This window comes from Melozone crissalis, unplaced genomic scaffold, assembly GCF_028551555.1.
Source record: "Melozone crissalis strain CALT ecotype California unplaced genomic scaffold, PUWL_Pcris_2 ptg000023l_1, whole genome shotgun sequence".
Classification (NCBI taxonomy): Eukaryota; Metazoa; Chordata; class Aves; order Passeriformes; family Passerellidae; genus Melozone; species Melozone crissalis.
Window position 1 is genome coordinate 9,354,520 of NW_026535801.1, and position 20,322 is coordinate 9,374,841.

At 42.1% G+C, this 20,322-nt stretch overlaps 1 protein-coding gene across 1 annotated transcript in view; it reads left to right on the plus strand.

The window, feature by feature from the left end:
- The first annotated feature begins 534 nt into the window (after positions 1-534).
- ZNF804A (zinc finger protein 804A) overlaps positions 535-20,322 on the plus strand; it is a 146,258-nt gene continuing 126,470 nt past the window's right edge. The window contains exon 1 of the mRNA XM_054277777.1: positions 535-787. Within this exon, the coding sequence (XP_054133752.1) occupies positions 677-787 (111 nt within the window). The 5' untranslated portion in view covers positions 535-676. The remainder of the gene's footprint in view (positions 788-20,322) is intronic.

A 20,322-nucleotide genomic window follows, 5' to 3' on the forward strand; every position in this document is an offset into this window, starting at 1 on the left:
CACGGGCCAGAGGAGCCGAGAGCGGCGGCCGATGGGGAGCGGGGGGGCTGCTCCGGCCGGGCAGGTGGAGGTGCCTGTGAGTAGGGTGTTAGAGAAATATGTAACAAAAAGAGAGAAAAGGGCGCGGTGGAGGCTGCTCGGAGGAGGGGGAGGGCGGGAGCGTTGGGCTGGGGGCGTCGCACCCCGGGCATCTCTCCATGCCCACCCCCCAGATCCCGGAGGAATCACACTGGTCGCCGTCCCCACCCCCGGAAAAAGGAGGGCACAGCCCACCTGCGGGGCTGGCTGCTCGGGGCGCCGGCTCTGCCCCGTCCCCCCGCCCGTCCCCCTTTACCTGCCGGCGGCCCGTCCGCGGCGGGGGCAGCGGGGCGTGGGGCGGTGGGTGGCGGTGGAGGCGGCGTGTGACAGATGTCCTCCTCTGACAGCGCTCGGTACCAGCCCAGTGGCTCCCTGCCATTGGCTCAGTGCAGCCGACCGGCAAGGCTGCTCGCTATAATAGCACTATGCCTGCCAGCGGCGGCGGCAGCTCGCTCGGCTCCGCCGCGGCCGCCCCGCCGCGCATCCTCCTCACCCTCCTCATCCTCCTCACCCTCCTCCCGCGGCCGCGCCGCGCCTGAGGGGCCGCAGCCCCCGCCCAGCCCCGCCGAGCCCGGCCCGAGGAGGCGGCCCCGGCCCCATGGAGTGCTACTACATTGTCATCAGCTCCGCGCACCTCAGCAACGGGCACTTTCGCAACATCAAGGGAGTTTTCCGCGGCCCCCTCAGCAAGAACGGCAACAAAACTCTGGTAATGGCTTCTCCCCTTGCCTCCCACATCCTCCTCCTCGGCCGCGGCGGGGACGCGGTGCCCTGGGGGCAGGCGCTGCCGTGTCCCCGCAGAGCTGCGGGCCGCCCGGGGTCCCTCATGGGCGGGAGCCGCAGGGCCAGGGCTCCGCAGCCTGGGGAGCCCGGGGGGAGGCGGTGCTGCCGCGGGGCTGAGCGGGGGGCGCCCGGTGCTGTGCCCCGGTGCTGTGCCCCGGTGCTGTGCCCCGGTGCGGGCACAGCCGCGGGTCCCGCCCGGGGAATTGCGGGGAGGGAGCCGAAACTTGTCCGCTGGCTCGTCCGAGCCCTTTGGGTAGGGAGGTGCGTTTGAGCAGAGCCTGGGAAACGATGCGCGGTTCGGTTTGTTGGCCGCCAAGTTCTCTTTGAAAGCAGAACTCGCGGTTTGACAGGGCTCGGTGGGTTTGGGTAATTTGGTGTGGTGGATGGTCCGGGAAGCCTGCACGGGCTATTGGGGCTGTTTCTGAATTGATGCTCCGTACTCGGGTATCTGTGCATCTGTTGGGTTTGCTGTGGTTTTGCTGACTTGCTGGAACTCGCCTCGTGCTGCTCCTGAACTTTAATGGAAGAGTGACGGTGCAGTAGCCTTGGCAATGCGTTTGCTTTCCTGCCTGCTCAGATAAAAGGGATGTGGGATAGCGGCAGGCTGGGTGAGCTGCGTGGCAGAACATCTCAATCTCGGCACAACACAGTGTGGACAGATGTCTGGAGAGGAGGATGGAGCCGAACGAGGGGCTTAGCCACGTTGTTTATCTCTCTCTGCCATCACTGCCTCATTCTGAAATCCTCTCTGGAGGAGATGGAGCAGAACTTACTCACCACATTCTTGTTCCCTCGAATGCGCGACCTATATTGATGGGGAATTTACTGAAGTACTTAACATTTGCTAGAGTTGGCAAGCTTGCAATTTCTTCCTAAATAAAGAGATTAAAGCAAGTCTGAGCCAAGTCATAAAAATAGTAACTACTACGAGAGAATCTGAGGCAGATTTTTGGACTGTTTCAAATGTGAAGTTCCTGCTTTCACGTTGTAAATCCTTACAATTTTATTTGCTGTGGATTCTGCATATTTTTCTGTCAGGGATCGCGTTCTTGGAATTTTAAACAAGTATTTGTAGTATCCATGAGATGGCAATATGTGTGTAATATTTCACTGTTACAGTTGCAAACCCAAGACCTACTGCAGAAATATTTGGTACGTTTCAAATAATGGCATGATACATCACCTTCTTCCTACTAAACAATTTCAGTAAAGATGCATTTGGCAGGACTGAGAATACTCTGATGTAACTTTTGGACTGTGTATTATCTTGCAGTTCATAATGGATTCTGCTTCAACAGCATTTTTTAAAAAAAATATTTTCATTCCCTTGGCAACAAAAAAGAAAAAGGCAGCCTTGTACTCTCAATATTCCTGAGTAATTTATTTACTGATAAAATTATTTGCGACCAAAATATTTTGGGAAAGACTGGTGATAACTTCAAAGTCAAATAAAAAATAATTATGTGGGCTTTGAAGGGCTCATACTCTGAAAAAAAATGTACTCTGGGAAGAAATTTTAACTCAATCCTGCTGTTCATTGAGACAGATGTGAGGGGACACAAGGCAGTGTTTGCTGTGGGACTGCCACGAGAGCCCTTAGTGTGGGCACTGAGCACTGGCAAAGTTTTTGCTGGGTTGAAAAGGAAGAGTTCTTGATGTGGGCTCTGTGGACAGCAAAATGAAATCCCTCCTTATGAAATAAATGGTGTAGATTCAGGCATGAAGGCTTGTGCTTCTGTTTGGGCAATTTTTTAATTTATAGGCAGTAAAGATGCCATGAAGTTGTGATACTAGCTCAGAATGGACAATTTTGTGGTGCTGAAGTACCTTTACATCCATTTCAATGGGAAAATCAGATATTTCATTGTTCCACAGGGTTTTTTGGTCACTTTGACTGTAAACAAGCTTTTCAGACTTGGAAGAATGAAAATATTTGTTGGTGTAGGCTAGACTAAGTCTTGAGAAATTCCAGTAAGAACACAGCCTTTTAGTGTGCTCACGCTGTCTTCCACCACAGAACAAGACTAGGAGAAATAGCACTCTGTGAAGCTAAAAATCAGAATTTTTGAAGCTGCTCTGACTCAGACATAGCTTCCTATTTGCTGTAAAGCATTCATTGTCTCTTCATCTGAGCTCCAGGCTTTCAAAAATCACTGCTTCCCCATGAACCAAGGAGAACCTGAAAGCAGCCTCCCTTTGTAGAGCACAGGATTGCTTCTGTGCAAAACTTACCCTTGTTAAGTTTTGGTTCTCCTTCAGAGTTCTGCCACCACGCTCTGTTCAGAAATAAAGGTGAGCGTATGTTTCAGTAGAATTTCACATCAAGTAGAAAAGTGCTGGGTCTAGTCAGATGTCAGATGATGTGGTTTTGAGATGATTTTTTGCGGTGTATCTTCAAACCTGAGCTGGTCAGGTTTCAGGGAAGAAAGCTCCTTGGACCTTTTCACTACTGTCCTGTTCTAGAGTGACCTGATATTGCCCTGAAACTCTTTTTTTATTTTTATTTTTGGCCCTGCTCTCCAGGAGAGGTCACTGAGAGATTTTTTTTCCCCCTGATTGTTTGTCTCTGTGGGCTGTCCTTACGTGTTTGTCCTCTGCCTGTGTCCTGTCTCACACAGAATTAGTGGTTTAAAACTCTCTGAAGATTTGGCTCAAAACTCCCAGAATACAGCAGGAACAAAGAGCTGGTAGGGAGCGTGAAACACAAAGCTTTGGCCTTCCATAAAGGCTGCTCAGTGGAGAGCATCAGAGAGTTACTTTTTGGTAGAAAAGATGGAGTGACTGTGTTTCTACTGCCTTGGTCTTTCTCTATCTGTCTTTAATGCTTAGTGAGTGTGGGCTTTGAGATGGGGTTATTTGGGAGGGGGAGAGAAGTACATGAAGGGTAAAAATACAAAGTAGGAGGAGGAGGATGGGGAAAGTCACAGTTCTATTCCTCAAGAGAAGGCATTGAGAAAACCTGAGCTCAGAAAGTGGTGAAAGTCATAAAAGGGAACAAAGGAATGGGTGGATTTAGCAAACTTCGAAAACAGGTTACTGTAAAAACTTTTAAAATTAATTAAAATAAGAAAAAGTTGCTTGTGAATGAACCTTTAGTCTGGTGAGGGTGGGAAAGGAAGGAATGTGTGTCTACATGCAGTTTGGGTATCTGAGAGCTTTGCCCAGTGCGTGTGGTCCCCCTGGCCCCTGGGGTGTGGATCCCTTACCCAATTGCAATCTGCTGCTTCTTGTCAGGAAAATAAATCTGAATAAGGAATTGATGGGAATTGGGCCCCTGTGGAAGAATATCCTCCAAACTCTTATAAAAAGTAACTTGATAAAATGGAGCAGTATGGTTAAAAGGAATTGGTGATGTTTGTGCTGTCAGATAAGAATTTATCCTCTCCCTGTGCGGTTTGTGTTGCCTGAAATATCCTTCAGACATGCAGAGTCTCCTAACAATAGCTCATCTGCCACTGGAGTACTCCATGGCAGCTCTTTGGAAGGTTTTGTTGTTGTTGCTGAGTACTGTCACCACCTGCCATGTGGTCCTTGTGTGGCAGATGGTTTCTGAGCTAGAAACTCAAGACTTACCATGTGGGTCAGTGCTATGCAATGATGTTTCAAATTTCTGGTGCTCTTTCTGTATTTTCATGCTTTTTGGTGTTTTAATCAATGAATATTGGCCTGATTGCTTGGCCATTTGATGTCAGGGTTTGATATTATGGCTGTGAAGTTTTCCCAAGGATGTTCTTTTTGGCTGTAGCAGTTTATAAAATTTTTACTGCAAACTCTTTGTTTTGCCTATAGTCCCAAACTTTTAATGCACTTACTCTGTTGTTTTTTTTGGCCTTGTGTTATTGCTGCCAAATTACAGTAGTCTGTCTTTGTAATTCATCTTCCTTGCTGTGGCTGCTGTCTTGCAGTTTATAATCTCAAAAAATATTGAAACTTGTATGAAAAAAACCCCCACTTTCTGGAGAGAGAAATCAGTTGTTTGGAGTCGGAACCATAGGTGATTTTTTAAAATCCTTTAAATGTCTTTCAGGATGTAAACCCCAAACTAGGATAAAGTATGCATCCTGGTTAATATATAAAATTTTTGGTTGGTCAGCAAGAGAAGTGACTCTTTGGCTTTCTGAGTAGCTGGTATGTGGCTGGTGACTGAGTATCTGTTGTTTCACCTTAAGGTATTGCACTGGTGTAAAGGGCTCTGTTTCCTTGAGATTTACAGTGTGGAAGTGTGGGGCTCCTTCACGTGTTTTAATTGGACAAATAGTTTTTCTCTGGTGGTGATCAGAGTGAGTGAGGTGCTGTCACCTGGCTGAGGAGGTCAGGGAAAAGCTTAGACCTCTGTGTGGTGTAAATTACTACTGTAATTTCTAGTTTCAAGTGTCTTGTTGATAACAGATAGAAAGCAGATAAGATTAGAAGGTCCTGATAAGGAGTTGGTTAAAGGACCAAATGCACCAAACTATTTTTGTGATTAGCAGTGACCTCTATATATGTAGGTATATACTTTGGTTAAAAGTGTGGCCACAGGGCACTCCAGGGGTAGAATGGAAACAGTGGTCCCCAGGTCCAAGTTAGTTAAACTGTTATCTATAACTATCACAAGTTATTTAAAACTGCAGTTTTAAATAACTTGTGATAGTTATAGATAACAGTTTAACTAACTTGAGCTCAGTGCCCTAAGCCTTGTGGAGAAGATGATCTCATGAACTTCAGGTGGCTACCATGTAGTACAGCTTTGCGCCTCCCAGCCAGCTGGGTTATGACTGCAGGGATATTAATTAATTAATAATGTAATTAATTTGTTTATAACTCCTTTTAGAAGTCCTAGGGCGTGCCTCTATTTTTGTGAAAACTCCATGGAGTTCAAACACTGTCACACTTGTGCCCTCTGAAAGTGCCATCTGTTGCTCAGGCTGCCTGTTTTCTTCAGCTCTTTTACACTTTGTAGAATATTTCTGTATTCCCACACCTCCTAAAGTAAATAGGTTGTGGCAGACATAAAAATGTATTATATGAGAATTTCTATTACAAATACCATTCCCTACTACAGGAAGAAAGTATTAAACTAAAACATTTCCTGATGAATTACAACAGCAGCTGTAATTCTGCATGATCAGGGTAAACGTCCATTGGTTTCAAGCTATCTAGAAGACATATAAAATAAACAATGGTTACCATAGGTTTATTTTAAATACTGGCAAAATGACATCCTGCAGTTCTGTTTGTCACATTGTATATTACCAGTAACAGGAGGGTAATTTTTCAATTCTATCTTGCACATGCAGAAATTAATAGAACTATTGCAATATATTGTTTTTCATCGTTAATGTTGCAGAATTTGTAGGGTTGAGTTGCTAGGCCAGAGTTGTATTAGTTAAGGGAGAAAAATCACCTGTTACTTCCTTCAGTGGTTATATTCCCTCTGGATCTGCTAATGTCTTTTTTGACCTAAGTTTGAAACTTGAAAACATTCACATCTTTTCTGTGAAGGAAGCTGAACAGCCCTAACTCATTAAAATATTAAAGTGGCAAAATAAATTTGGCCTCATTTAATTTTAATAATTAATAAACATTACTTAGATCGTGATTGAAAACCAACCACTCAGAAGGCAACTGAATAATCTGGTAAAGTTTAAGGAACAATAAAATCATAACTGTGTCCTACATCTAAAGTCCATTTGTTTGATCTCAGGTTACTTGGTTTACTTGTGTGAAGCTGTCTCTAACAGTTCTGGCTCAAAACATTATCAGCAGGCATGTTTTGGTGAGTTTACAGGAAACTTTCATCATTTAAGTGCATTTCCAGAGCAATTCAGAGAGGTCTCCAGCCTCGTGCAGTGAGCTACAGCACTCCTGTGTCCATCACACTCTGTGTGACTCCATCATCTGGTCCAAAAAATAGCAGGAGCTGGAGTCCAGCATGCAGCAGATTTAAATTGGGGCAGCTTCTGCTTCAGAGCTATTACTGAGCAGGCTTTTGTACTGTAAAAGCTTATTAAATGCATGGTAAGCTTCAAACACATCGGTGTTCTGTTGAATGTAATTAGACTATTACCATGGTTAAATTAGTACACTTGTTTAGTTTTTTTTCAGATCCAGGCCTTAAAGAATAAGTCTGAGGAGAGCCTTTGCCTTGAATATTTTCTGATGCAAATATCCATAGCAATCTCCAAGCTCTGAGATACACAACGTTAATTTTAACACGTTGCTCACACTTGGAAAATGGTGTTGCTGACATGTTGTTTACCATGCTGCTAACTGGAAAACAGCAAGCTGGCTCCTGTATTTTCCAAACCACAGATTTTTCTTTTTTTTTTTTTGAAGTCTTTAAGCTAATTGGACTTTTCCAAGGTGCAGATTGCAGTCCTAAAATTCTTGGCTTTCCTGTGGGCTCTGGGAGGTTTCTTGACCTTCCCATCGGCAGGGATGCACAGTTAAAAAAAGGAATAAACTGAGTTATGGATCTAGAGGACAGTGAGTGGTGAGTGGCCTCTAAGCTGAGCACAGTGGGGTTTTCTGTAGGACTTGACTAAGTAGCTGCAAGATCTCTGATGCCCCTAACTGGTGGCAGTTGCAATATTTCCTTTTCTGTATGGCGTTCAGGCATGTCAGCAGGAACAATTATTGTCTGCAAAAATCAAAGCCATTGAATAGATGCATCTTAAAATGTAGGTAGGGATGAGCTTGAAGAATCCCACAAAATCAATACAGAACATTTTCTGTGATTTAATATCTTAATGCAGTTAATAATTATTTATAAGGGAGATTCTTTAATGCTGCCTGGTGGCAGTGGAAAGTGAGTTGATTTCTTTTTTATTTGATCACTTGTGATTCAATTGTAAACATGGGGGAAGAGGGAGTGAGCCTTCCTAATTTGGCTCTATCTGGCCAGTCCCTTAAAAACAAATACTCGTCAGACCCTTCTATTTTTCCACACATTTTTGGAATGAGGACAAATGCTTTTCCCCCAGCATTCTTGAGAGACTGTTATATGATGAGCTGTGACTTACTGTTGTTTAAAAAACCCCAAAGTAAACAAAACAACATTTACTCACAAGGAGGCACAATATTTGTCATGTTTAACCTTGTTTGTTCAAGGGAGATAAGGAACTGTCTGAAGGCATCAGGAACCAGGAGATTTTTAACTCATAGTGTAATTAATTTATTTTGTTAAAATATGTTTACAGTTCCTTTCCTCTGAGGACTGGCCAAGGCAGGAGTACAGATGGGGCAGAGGGTTTTTTATTTTTCTCCCTTGGCAGAGAATGTTTGTTCTGAACACTGAGTTATGTGTGAGCATGAATTTCTGTGAGAACTATGTTTTTTTAATTTTAATTAATTCAGAGAGTAAATTTCCAAATATTTTTCATATGGCACTTTAAATGGGTGGTAGTCATACAGATAGTGGTGTAAGAAAGGAAATGCAGATTCTTTCTTTGCTGTAAGAGCAAATCCAGAAATAATGCCTGGGGATCTATCTCCATGTCTCCCACCTGGCATTGCTGCCCTGATTGCATGTGATGAAGAACAGGTTTTGTGTTAAAATTCTGCAAGTGGCTTGGAGAATGCTGAGAATTGGTTTGAGGAGCTGAGAGATTTTTGTTGTTTGTTTATGTTTAGATGCTCATCAGCATTCTTGGTATGTACCAATGACTTAGGACTCGTCAGGCTTTGTGTCTGACTGGGATGATTTGCATTTTTGAAATGATTTTTTTATGTGTGTGAAAATGATATTTTTAGAGAGACTCCTTTCCCCAAATAGCAAGTGATCAGGCTACCTCCTCTGGGACCCAGCTGAACTCAAATATTCATGTTGCAAGATTTCTCGCAGCCAACATTGAGCTTGATTGCCTACGTTGGCCAAGGCTTGGTCAGATTTTCCTTCAAACTTAGCACTGCACAATATCTGTTAGAATTTGCCTCTTTGCCTTATGGAAATGAGTTTCTGGGCTTAGGAAAGGAGCTGCCTTTCCATCTAACTGATAGCATATTTCCACAATGGATGTAAATCAATGTAGGAGTCCCTGCCCATGGCAGTAGGGTTGGAACTAAATGATCTTTGGGTCCATTCCAGCCCACACTGTTCCACATTCTGTGATCTGACACCTGTGAGACTATTACTGGGGCTGGGGCAGTATTTTCTATGTGCAAGTGTCCATGAAGTTTTTACATTTTTTTTATAACTACATCTTGATTTACGTGGCAGAACACAACTGTTTAAATAGCTCTAAATTCTAAGTATTTCATTTCTGCTGCAACTGTTTTTGACAGGAAACCACAATGTCCATTACAGAATATCAGCTACCTCTTCATCAAATGGATTTTGATAACGTCTGGAGTAAAAACTTGGGGCACACTTGGGTCTGTAAAGGATTATGGTGCATAGGGGTTCTGCCCAAGCAGTCCATGAAACAACCTGAGCCTAAATTTATATATAATGCCTTTTTTTTTTAACTAGTCATTATTGAAATGTATAATTATTTAGCAAAGTTTACCTAAGGATGTGTAATTGCATAGGCTCTTTTTTCTTCCCTTTTGGAAACAGTTGACTTTATCATGAGGGAGTATAACAAAGACAAAGATATCCTCAAACTTTGCCAGCCACTAAACCTGCCTGTCCCAATCTTTGTTCTGAGCCTTTTTATATAAGTGTTGAACCCTCATCTGGGTTGGTGTCTGAATTTTTAATAAAAGGGCAAAGTAAAGAAGTGGTCTAAATGTCTTTACACCAGAATTCTTGTGCTTCTTATAAACTTGCAGCATGGTATACTGTGGGTGTAGTCTCAATTTTTGTGGTTTTTGGTTGTTTTTTTTTTTTTTTTTTTAAGTATTCTATTTTTATAAGGTACTCTTTATTGTCCAAAAAAAGTTTTTAGATTTGCTTAAAAGTGAGATTCTGGAAACTTAATTCAATTGCATAAAGAACATTATGCTCTTCTACATGAGTAGTAAACAACTGTTTCTACAAATAAAGCAAGGGTTTTAGTAGCCTTTTTTTAAAGCAAAATACCTTTTATGCTGCTAATTTACAAAACATTCTTAAAATATAGTTAATGCTTCAGGATACTCTGAGGGTGGCAGTGGAATGTACTGCTGAATAAATGGGTTTTCTGGCTTCTTTCCATTGATATTTCTAATAGCAATGCTAATTTTTTTCTGATAGTTTTATGGAAATATTTCATGAGGGAGAAAAATCAAGATAATATTTGCTTGTCCTTCTGCTGTGCAAATGAGCCGGTAAATCATCTGACACCTGTTTGTTTGGCAAATGAGTGAATTTGCATGAACTAGCAGGTGGAATTAAGGCTCAGAAAGAGATGAAAGCAGTTGTAAAGGATTACTTCCAAAGGTTTGTGGAGTTGTAGCCTGTTGTATTACTAATGCTGAGCAGAGAGAAAAGCTTCCCACCAGCAGGATGTCAGAAATGTTTGAGGTTTTCTTTATGAAACACCTCGGAGTGCTCGTGGGTATGGAAGTGTCATGGCAATGTAATTAGAAAAGTCCAGCAAAACCTGGTGGTTGCACCACCAACTCCCTGTGGTGGCTGAGTGTGCCCAGAGTGGAGCTGCTTTATAAGGAATGGAGAACTAAAGATGGAGAAGTGCAGCTTCCCAGGGAAAGGAAACTGCAGCGAGCTGTGTGAAGGAAACCAAAACTGCCAAGGGTATTGATTTAACAGAGAGAGGATGTGGAGTCACCAAGTGATAACACATCGTTGGTGAGTAATATCAGGATGGAAATAGAGAAAACCAGGACAAAGGTTTGCCTGTCCTTGTCACAGCAGTGGCACTGTCTGTGTGGTTTGTTCAGGTTCTTGTGCTGGGAAACCAGACAGGCTTGGGGAATTTTTGGTCAGTCAGGCTTGTCCGGGAGGTGTGTGATAGGAGGCAACAAGTTCAGGTTAAGAGATGGAAAATCCTGATCAGATACAAGGGAACAAAGTAAAATTGAGGGTAGTCAAGCACTGAAGGAGAGGCTGTGGCATGTCCATCCTTGGAGATGCCCAAAACTTGACTGAGCAGCATTAATTTAATTGACTGTGCTTTTAAGCCAAGTGCAGGACCAAATATCCCTCTGTCCTCATTCAAGGTTGCAATTTCACATTTGATCCGTAGAAGAGTAGCTTTTAATGGAATTCTCTGTGTTGAGGTTCCCTGGGGAGCGAGGCACATCCCTGCTGTGCCCTGGTCCCAACCTTTTGGGACTCCTGGGTGCTCCTGGCTCCCCTCATCCCAGCTGGCTGGAGCACTGGCATCCTCTGGGGAGCCCCTGATCCGTCAGGGGTCTGAGACACAGGGCTTGCTTCAGCTCTGAGGAACAAATAAATCAAATGCAACTATTAAATCTGCTTAGGATTCCTTTGCAGGGATTCCCAGGCTGAGTCATGCCATTCGCCGTCAGTGACCCAACTTGTAATTAAGGGAGATGATAGACTCGGAACTTTTCCAAAACTAATTCGTATTTAGCTCTCACTCTCCGCAAATCGTGTGCACTATCAGCAGTATTTTATTGATTGCACTTTTTCATATTGAAAATTACTGGAGTATATAGCCTTAATGTTGGGAAGGCTTTCAAAGGGTACTCAGGAACACAACTGACAGAGAAATTGAATTGTTGTCATTGGAACAGCTTTATGCAGAGGCAAGGAAAACTGAAGCCAAGCATTGTGTGCTGCAATCCTTCATTATAGATTGTTCCAAAGGGGGGAAAAATGAGAAACAAACTATCAACCTTATCTTGTTCAGCCCACAGAGCTCTTGCACTGTGGCATGGGCAGTGTACACTTCCACAATTGGAGTATTTCCAGGAATTTGTTTGGATATTTTGCATCTTTTCAGACAGTGGGTATGGTGTGCTTATAGTTTAAATATAAATATACTTTATATTCTTATATATATTTATATACTTATATATAAATTATAAAATATATTATATTGTAAAGTATATTATATATAAAGTATAAAATATAATAAAATATATAATTAGTATATATATCAGTATATATTTATATAAGTATATATAAATATATAGTTAGGTGTATACTAAGTATATATTTACATGCCTAGTTCACATTAAATATTTATATTTCAGCATTTATTTTTATACTAGCGTACATATACAATATTACTAATATTTATTCTGTATATTCAAGCCTATGTTTAACACAGTGGTGTGGCATCATGCTCATTTCCTATAGCCCTTGATTGTCCTAAGGAAATGTGATCCTGAAGGAAGGAACTGCCAGGGTTCTTTATGAGTCGCTGAAATTCTCTTTTCTGTGAGAGGGGCCTCGTTGACTCCAAGGGTCTCCACTCAGCTGACTGGAGCTGAGCAGAGAAGTTCCCATAAAGAAAAACCTTGGAGAAGTTCCCACAGAGCAAATCAGTGCATGTGAGGATTGTGGGTGCTCTCCCTCATCCCCATCAGAGGTAGCAGAAATCTGGAGCTCACTTTGAAGTGCCCTGGTCACTGCAGGCCAGGTAGGTTGTGGCTAATGCTGTGCTGTAGCCACAAGATGAATGCTGGATTTATTTTCAAACCAGTCAGTGGAGTAACTGGGGCCATGCATAATCACCTTCTTAAAAAAAACCAAAACAAAACCTGTCAGAAGTTTTTTGCATAGTAAATGTGAAAGCTACAATATGGAATGAATTATCAAATGGCTCAAGTTCAGTGTCTCTTTGAAAGCTACAGGAGGGTGTGCAGAGGAAATTGCATTTGTATTTTACACCTGACAAATTGAATTACAGCAACAAATATGTATCATTACAATTCAGAGACCAGGATTTCTTCTTGGAGCTGGGTAATTAGAAGCAGAACTATACTTGAAGGTTCAAATTGGATTCTTAGAAAGAGTCCTTTACATGAATATGACCTATACAGAAATCAGTGTTTTCATCTCTTCTATTTTAAGAATTTTGAATCATAATGTAAAGTGACTCATCCATTATTTCCTCATCTCTTCATCAGCAAGACGCACAAGAAATTATTCCTTTGATTGTTTCTCTGCAAATGGGAAATCTTTACAGTTTCTTCTCTTTTCAGCAGGCATTCATAAATCCAATTAACATTAATGAGTCTCACATGTGTGCGTCGAGAGAGAAGCAAATGGACCTTTTGTCTCTCTGAGTGTGTGTTTAACTGCAGAAGATGAAATGGAGGAAAAGCTTTTGGTTAATAATGGGTTACCAAGTCAGGAGCTCCTGCCTCATTTTGCAGTAGCTAACACATTCCCCTGCTTCTCTCTCCCCTGTCAAGGGTCCTTGTAGGAGCTGTAAATGCAGGATGAGCAGTGCTGTTGGTGAGGTGGAGAGAGCTATTATTACCTCCAGTTCTAAGATTAATTACTAATAGGTCATGTTTTCAATGGAGTGGCAGGATTGCAGTGGGGTTAATGTGACTGTGCTTCTGTCTCATGACACAACTCCATGGGAACAGAGGTAGAAAAAGTAAAAAATATTAATAGCTCAGTGACCTATAAAGAAGAAATACTTAGTGCCCTTCTTTAGAGGTTCTGTTGTCTCTCTGAAGAGCAGGATTGATGCTGCAAGAAGTTGGTGACATTTTGTGTTGTTCAGCAACATTTCTTGTTTACTTACAGGCACTCTTATGGCAGCTACGACTTTCCCAATGACACAGGAGGTCTTGATCAAGCTCAGTGCTGTTAGCAAGTGAATGGGGTCTTAGTAAATTAAATACTGCCTCTAGGAAAGCATCTGCTCCTGTTGCTGGCAAAACAGTCTGAGCACAGGGTATTTTGCTTAATTTAATTTGTTGCAAATTAACACCAACATTTGATTACTGATTTGGGCATTGGGGTTGGGAAAGGGGACTCCAGTTGAGGAGACGTTTCCTTGGATTTGCAGTGCTGAAGTTTGGGGTGGGGTGGGTGGTTCACAGCAGTGCCACAGCCCACCAGAAGTCCCACTAGGGTCCTCCCACAGTCTCCCCCACCCAAACCTGCTGTGTGTCCCCAGAAGACAGTCACAGCTGACATGTGGAAAGGCTCCGAACAGCTCAGCGTGGTATAAATACACTGAAACCATATGGTCTATCAGAATCATAATATCACTTCAGAGGTTTAGAAATAGCGAGTTTATTAGCTGTAATCACTTCAGAATTTTCATTGAAGTGAATAGCTGTAAGTACTCAATATAGCTGTATTTCCATACAAACCTTTCTGCGGTGTGGTTTGGAATAGAAGGCACCATCATTCACCCAAAAGAAGAGTAGAAGGCTCTTTGGGTATCCCCTGTGCCTGACAGCCATCCAGTGGATCATGATTATGCTTTGACAGAGCTATAGACTGTGGCTGGCTCCATATAAGATGATCTAATGTGTACATTTACATCAGATGTTCTCTGCTTTAAAATAACTGTTGCTGCACTTTTCTGCCGCTAAGAATTTCCTGAAACTATTACTATTTTGCAACTGTGCTTCCTTTGTGTTATTTGAAAGGAAGCCCATTTTGTCCTGACTAATTGCTCTCTCCTCGATGGCTACATCCTTCAGATATTTGTAAGCTGGAAGAATCCTCATTACTTGCACCTTTTCCAAGCTTGGCATGCTCAGCTGTTTTCCTTTCTTCATTTATCAGTTCCTCTGGTTTTGATGATGGCGTGGCTTTTGTTTGAACCCGCTCCAGCGCTTCAACACAAATCTATCAAAATGCCTCCCAGCAGTCTGTTTAAAAGGTGAAATGAGAAGAATTCCAGGGGTGTTGCTAGTGCTTCCTCGATGTGTAGGTACCTGGGGGGGTGGATTGTGCAGTCTGCCTTTATTGTGGCATGTGCTTGTGCTATACATAGTCTCACCAGCATCACTGGGACCACTCACTTCACTCTATTCTTATCATTTCCCCGTCCCTCCTCCACTCCCCAGATTCCTTGTCACAAATGCTGTGTTGGGCTGTGGGTTGAGTTTTTAGTTTCCTGGAGTCTCTGCTTGTGCTGTGACTTCTCTGTTGCCTTTGATGCATCCATTAGAATTTTCAGCTTCTCAAGAAGGTGCTTTGATAAATTCTGGGTTAAAACACTTGTAAGATAGGCTTGTTTGTATTTTGTAAGAATAATGTGATCCTTGTCAGGACCTGACAGATTTATTTCCTTCTGCACTATTAATTGCTCTAAGTTGTGTATGTGTGTGGCTATATTTGTTCTTTCTCTTGTGACAGAAGAGAATTAAACATGAATTACTTCTAGACAGAGACATAAGTTTTATTTCTGACCTATTTGTCTTTTAATCTTTGTCTTCTTTTCCCCTGATGTGGTTTTTTGTCTGTCTGTGGAAAATCTCCCTGGCTTGGTGAGCATTTTGTGCTGTCCTGCCTGGTGCAAACCTCACCTTGGTGTTTCCATTCATTTTGTAGCACAGCTCTTTGACCTCCCAGTCAACTTTAGCTGACTTTCCTCGTGATTTTTGGGAATGATCTGAATCCACTGAAGGTATCATTTTTTGGGGAAAAAACTCGTCCAAATTTGCTACTTTCATGGCAAATATTTGGGAAATAGATGCATTTTGTTGGACTTAGATCTCACTGTTGATTCTCATGCAGTTGTACAGTTTAATTTTCTCAGTTTTCCACCCTGACCAGATTATCATTCTCATCACTTACCTACTGTAGCCATCATTTCTTCATAGACTGAATTTTTCAAATGACAGAAATTGAATGATGCTGAGCTTCACAGCAGACAAATGCTAGTCACCCTAAATGCATTTTTACTTAAAAAAAAAATATACAAGAGCAGTGAAGACGTGCGGTTATTTAATCTGGAGAAGCATCTTGCTTTTGCAACATCCATTTCCCAGGGATGCTGTACACTGTGAGGCCGCAGAAATACACATTATTGTCAACTTTTTCTTAACAGGATTAGCTCTTGCATCTGCCCGTCCTCTTTCACCCTTCCTGGCTGCAGGGGAGCACAGCTCATAACTGGCTGTGATTTTGTGTTGCTCTGCTTTGGGGTGGCCCTTCTGTTTTTTTCCCCCAAAAATGAAACCTTCAGTGGATTCAGATGATTCCCAAAAAAACAGGTAAGGAAAGTCAGCTAAAGTTGCCTGGGAGGTCAAAGAGCTGCGCTACAAAATGAATGGGAACGCCAAGGTGAGGTTTGTACCAGGCAGGACAGCACAAAATGCTTTCACCCTGGCTGAAGTGCCAAGCTTGGCCATGAAAGGAAGGAAAAGAAACATCATAAAACATTAAATGCAGTGCTGATGAGCTGTTATGCATACCTGAACACTTTAAAAAATGGAATAAAATCCTGGGGTACCAAGATTGCCTGGTGGGTGAGCGTTTTTAGGACAGAGCTCTGTATTTGAGAAGTACTTGGAAGAAAATAAACAGATCTAGTGATCACTTTCCTTGAAGTCACTGAGCACTTGTTTTAAGGGGGAAAAAAAAGCGCTAAACTTTAGTATTTTATGTTTCTTGCTGCTTTATTTCCATTTGCAACTGTGCTTCCTTTGTGTTATTTGAAATCAAGCCCATTTTGTCCTGACTAATTGCTTTCTCCCATTTTTGTTCCATTTCTTTTACATCCATGATTGGGAGGGCTGGGGGCTGCCTATTACTGTGTTACTTGTAATTGAGAAGATGATTTGTTAAATGCAGCTCTGTTATGGACCCTGCACTTCTTTATGTCTGTCTGTCCTGGACTTTTGCTCTGCTTTGTTTTTCTTTTTCATGCACCTTTTTCCATATTTTTGCTTTCTGCCCATTCCTCCCTTATGCTTGCCATTTAAAAATTTTTTTATTTTATTTTTTGAGCTTTATGCTGTTTCATATCCCAGATCTTTCCAAGCTATTTTTCAAAACTGGATGCCATTTTAGAAGTAGATGAACTGCCTTTGCTCAGCCTTAAAATGAGAATTCCAGCTCTGAGCTTTTGTTTTGACGTTTATGGTTTTTTGTCAGGAGTAAAGAAGTGTTTTTGATTATGTTGTAAGAATAAGGTCTCTAATACAGTCTTAATTGCTTTGCTTGTTACTTTGTTAGACCTGGTACAGATTTAATGATACCATTGCAGCTGGCATTTAGCTGATTGGAAAAACATGACAATTTTTGTGTTTAGGTGTTGCAAATGAGAGAATGGTTTATGCTGCTCTTATTTTGCTGTTTGTGATATTCTCCATTTGTTCTTATATTCAAGTAGGGTGTGATAGAATGATAGTGAAAATATGTCTTCTAGAATTTTCTTGCAATAATTTTTCTTATTTTTTTTTTCCTGGACAAGGAGATAATGGCAAAATTGAAGTCTGTTGTTTCAAACTGTTCTTCCTCATGATGGTGAACACTTGACCAGATTTGAATTCACTTTCAGGTCTGTAAGATAAAGACCTGAGCTTTTGTTCGTAACACAGAGACACAAAGAAGTGATGAAAAAGTGATTTTGAAGAAATGAGAGGGGGTGAGGAAGCAAAGCAGGACTTGGCTGGTAACAGAGAGTATGGATTTCCTAATTTTCATTGCCCGGAATGTTGAGGCGAATCCAGTGGCTGGTAGCTGGAAGATGGGCTCTCCAGAGAAGTCTGTGACTCTCTGACCATTTCTTGAACAGATCCCAAGGACCTGTGGCAGGTTGTGGCTTTAATGAAATTGGGAATTGCTCCTTGTGTTGTACTTGTGAGCTACAAAAAGTCCAGAAATGAAGGAGTTGCTTCAAAGTGCATGCTGAAAATTTAAAATGGATTAAACTTCGCGTTTGCTGGAAGGCACAGAGGAAAAACAAGATTGTGAAACTTTGGACCCTTCCTGTCAGATCTCATTAAAGCTTTCTTGATCAGTGTCCCTTTGCTTGTTCCAGCTTGTCTCTCTCAAGGACAGGATGTCCAGATGGCAGCGACCATGCAGTACTCTGATAAACATTTTATGTGTGGTAATTCTGTACCTGTGATTCTGCAATTCTGTGGGTGTGCACACACTCAGGTGCTGTGCTGTGCATGGAGAATGGTCAGCTCTGAGCAGTCTGGCACCCTGTGCACTCCATTCATCACGCTGATGCTGGGGTGTGTAGGGAAGCTAAATGGCTGGAAAGCAGCTGCCTTGTTCAAAAAAGCCACTTAGTGAGACATTTACTAAGGAAGTAACATCTTGGAAAATATTTAGTGCCACTTGAAAAAGCAACTTTATGAAATATTTAGGAAACAGCTTCTTTGAGGGGGAAATCTAGCAGTTTTTTGTGCAGTAATGTTCCCATCTTTTAATGTTGCAATCACTCAGCTGATAGGAAGAACATCTCTTCATTATTTAATACTTAGAGTCACTTACCACCTATAAATACAGTTGGTACTGGAATATATAAATTGTTTAGAAGTTTCAGATATCAGAAGAGAACTGGCTTCCTTACACTGTATTAAGTATTAGACTAATAGTTGAGTGTGTCCAAATTGCTGCACAGGCAGGGATCACAGGATGGGCCTTTCTAGCACTTGAGCACAGCACTCCTGACTGTCTTCATGTAACCTAAAAGTGGGTTTTTTTGCAAGATTCATGCTTATGTAGTGCACATTTTGCCTGCTTAAGCTGCATTAAATGCCAATTTCACTATTATATTTATTCTTTTTAAATGAATACAGTGGCTTTTCTCTTTCCTTTAATGTTGCCTGCATGTAAATTTAATTAATCCCCTCATGAGTACATACCTGCACTCCATCCTCTAACATCTAAGCTTTTGTTGTTAGTCTTGCAAACACTTCTTTAGCATCAACCTTAAGTGTGATATTTTGAGACCAAGACATGTACCAGCCATTCCTATCTCATCCTTCCTAAAGCCAAGTGTCTGTTTCACTCATTTTCAGTGTTTGTAACCACACATTACAAGTTGTCAGTAAGTGACAGCTTTTAAAATACGTTCCTGTCTTGCATTTCCAGTAATAAAATGCACTGTAAATGAGATTTCTTGTATGGGCTGCTCCAACTGGGCAGTGGTGAGTGAGTCACATCCTTAGCTGGATGCTAGTATTTAATAGATATTTATGTATATATATCTGCCTTTTGATGCTTTAGGTGTATTTGAGCCAAAAAGAGCCCAAGTTTGCTCCAGGTTGCCCAAAGTTTGCTCCATTGCCTCCAGCTCAGGGCAGGCACAAGAACAGCTCATGGGTGGAACTTTCTGAGCTGTGGGAGCTGCCCTGATGGGGCTTAAATGGTGTAGATTTATTTTTGCCAGTGCCTGCATTGATAATTTATTGCAGAGGGAGGCTGCAGTTTGGAAGTGAATGACCTTTCCCCCATGTGTTGGTGTGATTTGTGTGGCAGTGCCATCACAGGGGAACTGGATGGAATTAAACTGATCTCTGTGATTGTATCCCAGTGTAAGTTCAGCCACCAGCAAAGATCCAGACCAATGGCTGCCCTTTGGATAGCTTTGGAACATGTGTGTTTGGTCTAGGAAATTGGAATGAATCTAATTTGCAGTCAAGTCCCTGATCTGCTCATGGTACATGTTTATTTACAAGAGTTGCATCAAGATAGAGATTCATCCTCTTGTGCAATTTCTTTATCATGTAGATGTGGCCATATGTCTGCATGCAATGTAGGCTGAGCTATTTCCAGAATCAGGATTTCACTCTGTAAGATGAAAGTGCAATTAGGTATTATGCTTATAATAGTTATACTGTTTCCTTTGCAGTGTATCAGGTGACAAAGCAAGACACAATTCAAACATCTCACATTTTTTGTTAAGTGCTTGCATGCAAACACTCCCTTTTGCACAGATGCACATGAAGCACACAGTTTCTTCCCTGTGTGGTTGGCAGTGTTTTGACAAGTAAGGAGGCACAAGAGGAGCAGGACTGTAAAGCAAAGAGCAGCAAACCCCTGGTGTGTGTGCAATGATGGGCCTGAGGGCTTTCCTTCCTGCTGGCTCTGATCTGCCCCAGGGGGCTGAGGGGCCAGCAGCAGGTGTGATGTGCTGGGCAAGTCCTGCAGAGCATCTTCCAGTGCCACTGGAGTGCTCCAGGACCTCTGCATGCTGTGGGGAATGAGAGCAGCTGGGATGGAAAATAAAGCACTAATGCAGACACATCTGCTGGTGTGCTGGCTGCTGCCAAACAGCCTTCACTGGAAGCAGGTTTTTTCTTTCAGGTGAGAGATGAAAGTGTGGGCACAGGTGATGGTATGAAAGCCTGTAATGTCTTTATTAATTTATATTTGCAGTTGGGCTTGCTTTTTCTCCACTAGAATATTCATGTGTCCTTTGAAATTAATTGGTCTGCTCGTCATTAAAACCAGTGGGGATCTCATTTAAGTAAACACCCAAGAATTAAGCTTGCATGAAAAGTTCAAGTTATTCCAAGCATTTGAGAGCAGAATCAGTGCAGTGTCTGCCTGTCTTTTTTTCCCCTTGGATTGTCTCTTTCTGGCTTCATTTAGGGGTAATTGCATAGACAGAAAGAACTACACCTTCACCATCTATCCCTGCAGTCTCCAGATCCTCTCTTAGTGATTGCATCTTTAAGTAGTTT